The sequence below is a fragment of the Eucyclogobius newberryi genome, unplaced genomic scaffold (genome assembly GCF_026437365.1).
Source record: "Eucyclogobius newberryi isolate DKJ021-1_F unplaced genomic scaffold, fEucNew1.0.hap1 SCAF_10, whole genome shotgun sequence".
Lineage (NCBI taxonomy): Eukaryota > Metazoa > Chordata > Actinopteri > Gobiiformes > Gobiidae > Eucyclogobius > Eucyclogobius newberryi.
The window spans coordinates 26,752,523-26,766,002 of NW_027315724.1; the positions used below are offsets into that span (position 1 = coordinate 26,752,523).

Here is a 13,480-nt window from a genome sequence, read left to right on the forward strand (position 1 = left end):
TGAGTTTCCCACAGCTTCCTGGGACCATGTTATTATCTGGCAGTCAGCTCTGCATAGTCACTCTGCCGCTTCTGTCAAAATCTTGAACATTTATCTAAGAAGAACCTCAACATAGCCTCCGCCTGCAGTATCCATCATCTTTCCAGGAAATATAAAAGGCTGACAGGCCTTGACGATCAATTCTGCCACTTTTGCTCAAAACGCTTCTGAATTAGTTAAAGGGCATTGTCAGGTTTCCATCTAAAGCTTGTGCTCTTGATGGGTGCATTGTCGTGTAGCAATTAGCTCAAGTGGTTTCGGACAAGAGTGTCAGCTAAAAGTTGGCCATAAAAATGTAAAGTAGAGCGATACACCATGCCAGGAGGAGAAATAAGCTTCAATTAGCACAAATTACTTTTTTTCCCCTTTAGTGGCCCTTCGCTTAGGAGGTGTAACCCCAAGTTATTTACAATTGTGTCAGAAGAGGGGGGTTAGCCTGTCCAGGTCATTGAAGCCCATTTCAAAAGGGACAAGTAAATACCCACTACAAAACATAGCTAGTGCAGCATAACCTGTGTCACGTTAATTAAAGGCATTATACATTATTCATTCCCACCAAGAAACCATGGCCAAGGCTGCTGAACTGCAGATAGCATGCGACTTAATGACTGCACCTAAAAAAATGTATGCAAGGTACAAAACTGGTGTAATCATTAGTTGGTTTAAATAAGGCTGAGACGTTTGAAAGTTTCAAACCAGGATCCACCGAGTTCGAGTTCAAACACAGCCCAAGTCCAAATGACTGAGAGGCAGACAGTCATGGGAAAAGTGCTTTGGTCCAGAGACTTAAGTCAGTCCCGGCTCCTTCTAATCCCTTCTCTTTGAATTTGTCAGGCCTTTTCTCTGAGCCTAAAAGTCACACTGGGCTGTGGATTTGGCACCGACGTGTGATGTGACATTGGAGTTCTTCTTGTACGTTTCATTACAGTTTCCTGTATAGGGATGGGCCGACCAGCAGAGCCTGTGGCAAGGCGAACCAGAGAGGAACCAAAGAGTCATTTTCCTGCCACATTTGACACAAATCTGAGCTGTATCTTGCAGAAATACTAGTGCCCGTCTATATTAAACGTTGCCATGACGTGAAATGAGGTGGGCTCCCAATAATAAATTGTGTTCTGCCTGAATTAATGTTTCAATAAAAATGAGCGCCATAAAGTTCGTTTCTGTCCAGCTGAGGAATATTATAACACTGAGGATTGTGCTGCCAAAACTGGAGAAAATCAAGGGGCCAATCACTGTCAGGCTCTATCTAAAAAAAAAAATAGAGTACTGTAGTGTAGGTCCAGCATTAACAAATTGCTGTTGGGGAGAACCTGGAATCCCCAAACGTTACTTAGAACAAAATTCAAAATCCAGTCTCCTTTTCTATTATTGATCTTTTTTTTGTGACATAAATGCAAGAAGACCCCATCTTTGTAAGGTCAAAGACAAATCTGCGTGCTTGGGGTGACATCTAGAATCATGTCCAATCCAATTCAATCAAACACAATTTTATAAAACTTTTTCAGAACTACACAACTGGAACAATAATCTTCAGTCAATTTCCATCCTACTCGTCGTGATAAGCCATTATAGGCCCCCTAAAAACGACTCAGGTGGGGAACTTAATAATACAGCTGTCTGGGTTTGAGCGCAGTTATTTAGAGTGGTTCTCAATGCAGGCTTTGCGGATATCGGTGTTAAAGTCTGTCAAAATGATGCAGTAATAATTAGACTCAGGCTTTCACCCAGAGCGCCTTGTTTAGTTGCTAAGCTACACAGGTGCAGAATTGCATGATGCGCTGTAGAGTTAAAACTATTGTGAGATAATAGCCGTTTATTAGGAGAGGGATTGGGATTATGATGATGCATTTAAGCAGGATACAAAGTAAATTCAATATAGTGTAGTGTAGTGTAAAGTACAAGCATTGCAAAAGGATTTTTTATGGAGTAGAATTGAACAGCGCATTTTGTATGCTTTCTGCTATAGGTGAACTTGGTGTCTCCTGCTGCAGGGTTGTTGTTAGACTAAACCAGCACGTTTTCCTCTCCCACTAAAAGGTCTCTGCATGAACAAGCCCTTCTGTCCTCCATCGATCGCCTTTCATCTCTTCCCACTTTGAGCACCACTATTCTTTTTACGACCGGCACAGTATACAGTTTTCCTTCTCACCTGCCCCTTGGATTGAATTTGACCCTCGCTCCTCTCTGTGCAGGCTTACACTTCACGTGGACCAAAGCCGATTACATTCTTGACATCACTGCACCAGTGTTTACCACTAAAATAGACAAAACTAGCAAGCCATCCAACTCAACCATTCTATTCACGTTGAACCAAACAATTCAGCATGACTCGGGGGGGGGGGGGGGGGGGGGGGGTCAGAACTCCATGGGTCAGAACAAGGCCGGCTTTGTCCTCATTGCGCTCTCCAACTTGTTCCTCCAATGCTCTCCAGAGAAAGTTGATTAGCAAAATAAGCCCCAAGTACAATACCTTCTATTAAAGGAATAATAGAGGATTTTTGCCGAGCAATCTGAGTCTCATTTCCTCGTGGCATGGACAGCCGAGTAGTTCTCCCACATCTCAATCATTCCTTGCGTGCTATTCGCTCGCCTCGTTCCCAGGATAGCAGCACGTTTCTCAGGCTGCGCATGCATGGTTGATATGCCGTGCGTGTTTAGCGAGTTCTTTCAGTGTACAGTGCAAAAAAAGACGACAGAGAAAGACTCAGAAGAGCTCAGAAGAGAAATCTGAGGAGACGAGATTTGATGCGATCTGTCGTGCTAATAAACAAACGCAAGTGTAGCAGCGGGGCTGTTGCGTGCTTACGAACGAGGTTTGATGGTAGTTTGACGAGGTTTGATGGTAGGCGTCAGGAGGGTGGGGGGTGAGTGTGCCCATGCAGCATCTTTAAAAAAGGGACTAACTGTCGCTTGAGTTCTCAAATCGGCGAAAAATCCTCTATTATTCCTTTAACATTGACCAGAGATTCAAATTCATTCAAATAGAGTGGAAACTCAATGGCTCCAATGGGACAAGTTATGTGCAATAGATCAAAGACATTATTGTAAAGTTGGGCTAAGGCTTTACCAATGAACTTTAGATATCAATGTGAAGAGGACAATGGATAGATTACATTCGGCAACACAGCATATTCGAGGTTCGTTTAAAAATGGAGTTGAAATTCTATATAGGACACAATGCAAGCTTTGGTTTGTCAGTGAGACGCTGGTGTGCAGAGATAAAGAAGAGTCATGTGTTCCGCTCTTGGCATCAGCAAGGAGAGTATAAGCTTAGGCGATTGTTACAGGGGGCTCAGTTTGTTTTGAACTACGAGGCTATGTTTTCCACAGGATGTTTTATGTGGGGTGACTCTTTCCCCTACTTTGTACTGCACTCTCAGCAGTTTAAAAGAGGTAGGATTAGACACAGCAGTGCACCTCTCCACTCTGACTAAAACCTAATCTGTACTGCACTGAGGAGTAGGGGAAATGACCACAACTCACATCACTTCTCATTGACCCTTTGTGCTGAAGGGAAATACCACTTGCAATCTTCTCTTATATTGCCCAGTTTTCGTGCTAGGTGACGGAGTCCTCATCAGCATGCAGCAGCAGCAGCGGCGGCAGCAGGCTGGCAGACAGACAGGCGGGAGGCAGACTTGTCAATAGAGAGAGCAGGGAAGCGGGGCACCTTAGCAAAACCTCAACTTGTCACCGACGTTGCTCCTTCGCCGTCCTGCACTTAATCAGCAGCACTGAGCAGCAAGTTGAGCCAGCAAAGGAGAAAAGAGCAAATCACATTCAGGGCATAGAAAACTAGCTTTGGAATAGGACAAAGGGGGCAGGATGGACAACGTAGTCTTGCGAACAAAGAAAAGATATCCATTTGTCATGCTTTGGACAGTGACATCCATGATCAAGTCGGGTCATAAAAAAGAAAAAAGGACACTATAATCAAAAGAGGCAGAACAAAAAGGCTGCATAGAAGAGATGACATTGAGGGCAGGTGGGAAGAAAGCTTTTTCAAGGACATGGAAATATCACAGTTGCTTGCTACAAGGCTTCTACAGAGGCCACAAGCAGAAAATCCCAACAGACCAGACACGACTGGATCAAGGACAGACAACAAAGCCTGTATAACATGTAAACGCTGAATATATACTGACCATTTATGACTTTATACATTACACAGACGTGGACAAATAAATGTTTAGCGCCTGGATAAGTGTAACAAAGTAAAGTAGATAAAAACAGAAAGAACTGTAGGCCAACAGTTACTCATTTCGGCCACTGTTAAATTATACAAGAACTAATACAGTTTACTTGTATTGATAAATCATATATAAATGTCTTCAAGTACTGCAACTGTACTTGTATCTACAACTGTAAATTTAACTGTACATAGCAAGCCTATTTTTATCCTACATTTAAATTGCTTTTCTTTTTGAATGGTTATTTTGAATGTGTTTGTTTGAGACTTCTGTTAATTAGCAATGGCAATATACCTTTTCTGATTCTGATAATTATACAATTTATTATTTTTTTTCCACATTGAAATCAAATGATTATAATTAAACTAGTTAGTAGTTGAACTTGGCTCCAAAAACACATGCTTTTGATGTCAGAGAACCAGCCGTTGATGATTCATAGTTTAAAAGGCCCTACTATTATAATTACGGTATATGCATTAGACTGGTTGTACATGTTTAGTTTTAGATTTCCCCCCCTCCGCATGGACAATGACTTGTTTTTAAATTCTTCCAGCCCACTATGTATTTACTCTTTTTTTACTTGTCCAATGTTGGCAATGTAGGACATATAGAATAGAACATCACACTGCCATGCTACGGGTGACAGACCATCTTTAAAATGGGAAAAGATTAATCTAACGTAGACAGACTTGTATATTATGATCCACCTTGGTGACCTTGCTTTGCCACCTCTCAGGACCAGGGATTTCAATCACATCAATCTAGAGAGACGTTCTGAGGCGAGCGGCTAATCAGTCTTCATGAGACCTCTCAGCTGTAACATTGATCTACTGGTTTGTTATTATGTGTAAGCCGTCTTCCTCGGTCTGGAATGTCAAGAAGGTCCCTTTTTATTTTATTTTTTTAAATAAATAATTGCAACCTACTGTATGTGATAACAAAATCAAAAGAAAATATGGCACAAAAACTAATAATTGGCCAACCAGGTGAGTATTTCCATATGCACCATGTAGCCATAAATTGTCCGCTTCTTTGACATTCAAAACTATAACTCGGAATTTCTTGCTGCCATGAAGAAGCTCCACGCACCAGAGAAATTTCTATCTACAACTAAAGGCTGATAAATGCTTGTTCTTGCATGAGTGGACTGGACTTCATGCCTGTCAGCCTCCAACAGCAGCAGGTTAACTGCTGAAACTAAAGGGAGTGGCATGTGAAACACACCGATAGTCAGGGCAGGGCAGTCGCTGGACAATCTGATAAGGTGAGCACTATGGAGATGACTAGCTGCAAACTATAATTAGCCACTGGAGATCAAATGACTTTTAATGGTTTTGTCTGAAAACAGCAGCCTATTTCTCATGTGTGCCCAGAGCTAAATTCGTATCTCATCAAACTAATGGAATTCTCTGGAGTGGCTGATTGTTTTTTGTCTCAGATCATGAAAGCTGATTGGACTGCACAGCTGCACTTTTCATGAGCTGCACTTTCCTCAAGAACACTGCCTTTTCAGGGAACTGCTGCATCATAGACTTATAGATACAGACAGTATGCGTGGCATCCAAGAATTAAAGAAGGACCCCTACAGCTACATCTCGGGCTGAATACAACCACACTTATTTCCTTTCACAATGCATAACTTATGAGGGTTTACATTTGATGCCATCCTCATGCACCATTTATTCAGGCATAGGTTTGGCACAGTAAGTATAAACACTTAGGAGTGGCTTTTGAAGCTATAGTGCATAGTCCTCGCTAGTCTCAAGAAAATAATTACTACGGTAGATATCAGAGTCAGCTCCTTGACTCGAAAACCCGGTGCAGAATCATAAATGAGCTTGCAGCAGTTCTTCCGCAAATAATGAGACCATTAAACAATGAGGTAAAGAAATCAGTGCATTTTCAAGGACTTTCAAGGATCAAAGCTCATCTAGAATTACAAAGGAACTGATAGCAATACTTAGGAACACCTGCTAATCTTAAAATGTAACAAACAAAAATGATACCAACAACAAGGAAACATTTTAACCAAGTTGAGTTCAGCCTTGAGGAACTGACATTTCAATTTGATTGTTCTTGATATAGTTCAAGGTTAACTGTGTGATTTGATACTACAATGTGATAGCAAGACTAGGGTTGATGAAAGTAAAAATGCCCAGATGTGTACGGATTCAAGATACTCATTTGAACAAGTATCAATACAGACAAAAGACCACGTAAACAGGACAAATATAGACTTTTGACTTAGCTCTGACTCGAGCTACAGTGGTCTTGATCTCAGACTACCTGGTGATATAAAAGAAACTATGGTACTATGTTGTGCCGAAAATGATATTTGTTGGTCTATAAAACCATGTTTTTTCATCATCCTTGTAGTATTTCATTTTTTTTATTGAGTATCATGCCATTATTGAGTATATCATCATTGCCTCTGAGATATTTGTAAAAGAAGACTATTGCAGTTAAAGCCAAAAACATAATGAAATCCAGTTTAAGATTTGTAGTTTTAGTCATTCAATTACTCAATGCAAAATGTTTCTGTATTATTAACAGAGCTCGTAAAATAAAAATGCAAACAAACTGAACAAAAAATAATTGTCCTTGAACCAGTTCCATTGGTCCATATTCTGTCCTGCTCCACAGCCACGGTCACGCTTTATAGGTGTGTGATATGTGTTAAGTGTTATCCCATTGGGCTCTGGTCGACAGTGTGTCCTTGAAAAGTGCTGTATCAGGCTCAGCGGTCTTCACAGAGCCGGAGCCGGCGGTACAGCAGCAGCACACGCCTCTCTATGGGAATATAGACTTACACTGCATTGCTTCTATCGCTTACCGCTCTGACATTTTCATTTCTCCTCTCTCTCCAGAGAAAAAAAATATATATATAATAAAGAACAACTTGAAGTCCAGTTTGTTCTGAGAATATCACATGGATGGCATCACTTGCAAAATAATACGGTGAAGGGGAAGATACAGGAGGACCTGAGTAGCCAGGAAGATGGTCAAGGAAGAGGAAGCTGGCACTCTTTTCCCACCAAACTACATCAACAAGGCACTAAGCCAAGCAAGAGGCTCATCAAGGCAGCGTAGAGGACTCCTACTCTTTCCTGCTTTGGCAATCAAAGTATGCCAGTCTGTTTACACTCTGCCAGGACCTAGAAAACGAAATGTAAAATCGTATAAGGTTGCTCTATTTTTGCACCTAAAAGCACAACATGAAAAGGTTGCGGTTAAACAACAAAGATTTATATTTGTAAAGTAAAACTTTTTCTGCCAAAGTCTCAACGAGTGTGCTAAATTTGAAATACTTATGAGCGTTATTGTGTTAAAGGTTGAATGGACGATTTTTTTGGCCCAAATCTAAGTCATATTTCCTCGTGGCGTGGACGGCCGATTAGTCCTGCCACGTATCAATCATAGAACTCACCTGCAGCCGCGTCAGATTGGCCCCCTTTTTCCACGTGTCTAAGCGCATTGATCTATCATAATATAGTTCCCTCAGTGTACGGGACAAAATGAAGACGGTGAAAGACAGTTCGAGCTGACTCAGAAGAAGACGGAAATCTGCGGGAGACAAGAGATGCGATGCGTCGCGCTAATAAACAAACGCACGTGTGTGTTGTATCAATCCACACGGGGGAGTGCGCATGCGCACTTCCGCCTGCGTTCGCAAATCGCCGAAAAATCGTCCATTGCGACTTTAAGTCAAAATGGCTGTGTCTACAGTGGCTAGATTCAGCAGCATTGCATGCAGCAATACAGCAACATGTTCTTGTAGTTCTTTTAAAGTTATGTAGAGTTTCAAACCCCACTAGTGATTGCAAAGTGCTTTTATGTTTTTATTTTGTGAACAAATTTAAAACTCAATTATGTGCACCTCCTAATATTACATGGAAACTTGCGCTACCCATCATCTTCACCTCGTTTAACATCATGCGTCATGAATTTTTATTGTCATTTCAGAATGCTTTCTTTTAAAATTGGGTTCATTTTTCTTTCATGAGGGAGTAGAAGATGTATTTGTTGAATGCTGGACTTTTTATGGGCGTTGGTGAGAATTATTCAATCAACAGCACCACTTATTGAAGCAAAGAACAGTTTGAATCACCAAAAGCAAGCACTTTTTTCAAAAACCAAATAGGAAGTAAAAAATAAAAAAGTAGTTCCACTGGCTTGTTGATCTTTATGCCAAGAAGACAAAAGTCCTTCTCACTGGACGAACAGTGGTGCGGCGGAACTGGCGGGATGGGCAGGAGGGGCGTGCCATACAGACCCCGTTCACTATAACAGCACAGCCAATATGTTATTTATGGGAAGAAAGAGTGACTCACAGCAAGGGACACAAGAGTTGAATGAGGGTGACTGGGTTTATACCTTACATCAAATGCCCTCACTCTGGAACAGAAAGTACTGCAATCCCAAAATGCATCAAATTTTCAAAGAGATTATGTTTTGAGAGAGCAGTTTCAGTAATGGGACAAGAGCACAATAGAGAAGAGAAATGGCACTGGAGGCTACAGATTCCGGTAGAGGCGGCTCTACTCGGGAGCACTGACCTTAACTACATTTGGACACATGTCTTCGGGGTGGTGCGGACTGGCCTACATATGGAAGAAGGCTGGGGCAATGCTCAGCGATGTGTATTCATGAGTGTTAGGGTTTGAACTGGCTCACACAGGCACATGGCATCCTTCACTGAGAGGAGTTGATTAAATATGTGATGAGCCGAGAGGGCTGAGAAGCCGACACACAGAGAACACAAAAACGAAACAACTCTCCAGATGCAAAAGGGGACACGCTATGCTGATCAAGGCCAAGTAAACAAAGCAAGACTGTGGTGCGTCAAATACATATTGTGCAACTCTGACTTGACACTGAATGTATTATGGTGTTGAGACTTGCCTATACTGATAAGGCCATGTCAAAGAAGCCTTGAACAACAACAAAAAACAGTTGTGTCTTATACTTTCTCCAATTTTTCTCTTTAGGATATGCACACTACAGTTCAACATTTGCTATTCTATCTTAATATGCTGTATTGATTTGTATTACTGAATGCAGGCCATGTGTCTAGAAGATTGACAGAATTTGCACAAAAAAAAAGATAAAACAAGCCTCAAAACTGGATTGATCATTGAAGGAATTGCATAAAAAGTACAATTACGGATATTCTCTTAATGTTTTAGAATGGTTTGATCAATATCAGAGCTAGTACAAGATCAAATTGTAATTAAAGAAAAGCAACTATTATGCTTTGTTGAAAATTATGTGCCATTACCTTTCCTCACAAAAGTATTATGACTAGGGATGTTAAAATTGTTCGGTTAATCAACAATCGTGATTATTCAGGCCACAATATAATACTACGAACTCAAACATAATAATTGGGGCTATTTTAGAGGCTAAATTAAGTACTTTTACTTCAAACTACTTAATAATTATGAAAACACACAAAATCACAAAATCAAAACTATATGTCGCACAAATAGAACAAAAAGAAATGGACACAATTCTTTTGAGGGGCTAATCCAATCCTGGAACAAAGTGTGAGGAGCCACAGAGGTGTGTGACTCAGCTCAGCGGGTCTTCGGGATCAGTTGCTCGTGCAGGTGAGCAAATGAAGAGTGTGTGTGTGTGAGATGGGATCAAGTATGAGCCGACAACGACGGGTGCAGAGCTGAGGATTATCGCTTTCTGTAAACGGCAGACCTTGTGATTCTTGTTGCTAAGAGGATTCACTGGGACACCGGGCTGTCCCAACAATTGAAAGCATGCGTTTACAGGCTAATCTACAAATTCAGGGAACAATCTACCTCAGTTGATTGTGCGCATATGGATGATGCCTTTAATTTGCGCGAACAGCAGACAGTGGAGGTCAAAAGGCCAAAGTGAGACTCTGCTTTCCAGCCAATACAGTATGCTTCACCACAATAGAATAGCGAGATCATTATCACATGCAAGTGGCAGTCATTGTTTTGGTCCTTTTACGGGCTAAAAAAAAGTCTTGTATGGTAATGGCTCCCCTATTCAGAAAAAGACAAAGAACCCACATGGGGAATTATATTGTGGCCCCTTAAATGCTTAAATGCCAGCTCTAGTGTCCCCTAACCCGACAATAACAGAAGTCTGGGTGAATTCATATGCGATTGTTCCCCGTCTGCACAGAATACACACAAAGAAGTGGACTTTAATGTCACTGCTGCTGGCCTATTTGCACTCACACTTAGGCATGCACACGCCATGATAAGAGGACATTTCTGCTGCAATACAACTGCAATAAGAACTGAGCAGTACTTTTAACAACCGGCATCGGCGTTGTAACATTTGCTTTATCATATGGCAAGCGCAATCTTGTTCACAATGTTGAGTACATTGACAAAAACAAACAAACTAGCATCTTACAAAGTTGAGTTGCATAACATTTTGCTTGGGTAGAGATTATGTGCTTATGTTGGCAGCAGAGAATAAAATGTCCCAATGCGTTAAGTGCTCTGCATATTCCGTATTCCATTAATCCAAAGGGACCCATATCAGCAGCAGCAAATGCCTCACGGTTGATGCAATTCACTGGTTTACAACTGCATGGGGCTTGTGCACTGTTGCTAAATGGTCCGGAACAAACCACCACCGCTTAGAACACCTAAAAGCAAACACAAGCACAGAATCACACTTCTTTTACACTCAGATACAATCAGTAGAATAGACTAAGAAGCGAGGTGATTCGGATTTTCATAAAGGAATCACTGCGGAGTTGCAAAGTGATAGGGGGAATCACAGCTGAGGAAACACAAGCTTGTAATCAGGCAAACTCAGTTATCTGGCTAAACACAGGCGTGTACACAGCTGAGGTAACGTCCCAAGCGAAGGAAGTGCGAAACAAATGGGTCAATGACATGAGGAACAATGGGAAAAGCATGTGTGGTCAGTGTCTACCGGGATGTAGGCCTACAAACGTTCATGGTTAAGCCTCAGTACTTGTCCACAACCTTGGAGGGAACACTTGATAAAGCCTATGAGGTTAAAAACAAGTGCACAAAACAGGTCACATAAAACTTCACAATAATCCTTCACAGTGTCCTTGAGGAAAAAAAAAAAAATTGGCTAATATAATGTGTTTTAACCTATGTGGGGCTGCAATAATTCAATACACAGACTTATTTTGGAATCTAAAACCACACGACTATTAAATCCATTAGATTAAACGTCTGTGGCATACTAAAATGCACTTTCAGTTTGTGAAAATCATCCTTCAAATTGCACACCAATTGTCACGTTGCCCAGCTTTGGCAAAAATAATCAACACTGCTCCTGTGAAACTGCTGCTCGCCTTTGGGGTTTCTGAGACAGAAACAGGTGAGGCAAAAGTATCAAGGACAACAAACGGTGAGCCAAAAGAAATCAGGACAAGTGAATAGCACACGATGGGGGTCCTTTATTTCAACTTGACTAGAGAAGGCTTGATTCTAATGCAAAAGGTCAGAGTCTGCACTGATAATGACTTAATGGCAGGTGACTAGAAGCTCGAGTTGACCCTCACTCACAGCAGAGTTAAAAACCCTCTCTAACACGGCCAGTACATTTCTCCAGCCTCGACATAATATTATTGCACAATGAACTGACTGATCCCTCTGAGTATTGGTCATTTTCACACATCATCAGAACTTTTATTCAACAGACCCAGTCCAGCACCTTATTCTGGAACCCTTGTGTTGCAGTGCAGGGGTCTCGGATCTCCTTTAACACACGACAAAAGCACCTGTTGTCTTCCATTTGATTCCTGCAGCAGCCTCACACCCCATCGTGGGTCTGGCACTCAGAGCACCTTCAGGGGCCCACATTGTACAAGTCCTACAAACGGGCTGCGGCACCAGGGCACGCGCTGAGCAACTGTTCCTATGAAATCTCGGAGTAAATACTTTGTTATTGTCTAGTAATTACACATGCATAGAAATGGACCCACATTAAATAAATAATCTATATACAAAAAATGTTGAAAACGGGTTTAAGGCGCCCCATATCTTAAAGAAGAAGACGATTGCCCAGGCCCTTGGTTTCTTTGTAGAAGAACAGTCAATGCTCTGATTTACAAGGCAATAACAGCAGCATGGCACAATGTAAAAAAGGTTACATATTTAGGTTACGTACCTCAATGTAGGCGGCAAAGGAAGGAACCACGATGCCCAAAAACAGGACAGATATCGCTGGGACTGGACCCATGTTGAGAGGCGTTCTTGCTCTGAATAAGTTATATCCTTTGAGCGTTTGGAGGCTGACGATGGTGAGAAGAAAGAGCCGATCGTCCTGGCAATAATTGACCAAAGTGTGTGAGCGGGACGAGTCCTGCTCCGCTTGTTTTGTAGCCGAGCTCCAGAGAAAGCGACTGTAGTGTGTGGCTCGACCTGGGAATGTGCAGCCAGTGCCTCCTCCTCCTTTCCTCCCTCTTTCCCCCCTCTTTCCCTCCCCTGTTCCCACTGATCCGTGTCCCTCTAGTCCTGCCCCGGGAAAGAAACACACTACGACACCTTGCGGCCAGGACAAATCTCCACTTGAAATGTGTTGTTGGTCTATCTTTAAAAGTTTCAGAAGAGTTGTACTTTGTGGGTTCGTTTTATTTGGTTTATTCTGAGAAGAAAGCATAACAAGAATTGAATGTCAGTTTATGTCTACTATATTTTATTTTATTCTACTTTTTCTACCTATACAAATATGTTGGTAATTTGTGCCTTGCTATTTTTTGCAAAGTCATAGTACGTTACTTTTCAGCCGTAATATTCCACAGTGTTACATACAATTTAAATATATAGGCTACATGAAGAATCTTTTAACTTTCTATTTCCATGGATTATCATAGGTGACTTTCCACACGTGCAATTTTATTAATTTCACTTTTTATTTATATTAATTTGTGACCATTTATTTATTTGCTCTTTTACATCGTGATCTACTCTATTCAAGTAATTTCCCTTGAGAATCTGTAAAGTTTGTCGAAGTCTAAAATTAAAAGAAAGTCTGCGCAACAATAATCGGATGTTTACAAAGTTGTTTACTGCCATCTTGCGGTGGCATTGGCGATTATTTTAATGTTTTTTCAATGTTTTATTTCAAACATAATTTTGAACAACATGAACCACATTCTTTGTCTAATGTGTAGGCCTACTTTTTGGGAAGAATTTGTTATATAAAAACGTTATAAAATAGCTCATTAAATGTATTTTACATTGGAAAAATAACATTTAGGTTGAAAAAAA

At 41.1% G+C, this 13,480-nt stretch overlaps 1 protein-coding gene across 7 annotated transcripts in view; it reads right to left on the minus strand.

Annotated features, from left to right (window-relative positions):
• The window catches only part of aplp2 (amyloid beta (A4) precursor-like protein 2), a 47,881-nt gene extending 35,212 nt beyond the window's left edge, over nucleotides 1-12,669 (minus strand). For all 7 annotated transcript variants that reach the window (XM_072452997.1, XM_072452996.1, XM_072452992.1 and 4 more), the window contains exon 1: nucleotides 12,378-12,669. In XM_072452997.1, coding sequence (XP_072309098.1) covers nucleotides 12,378-12,449 — 72 coding nt within the window. In that variant the 5' untranslated portion in view covers nucleotides 12,450-12,669. The remainder of the gene's footprint in view (nucleotides 1-12,377) is intronic.
• Nucleotides 12,670-13,480: the final 811 nt, after the last annotated feature.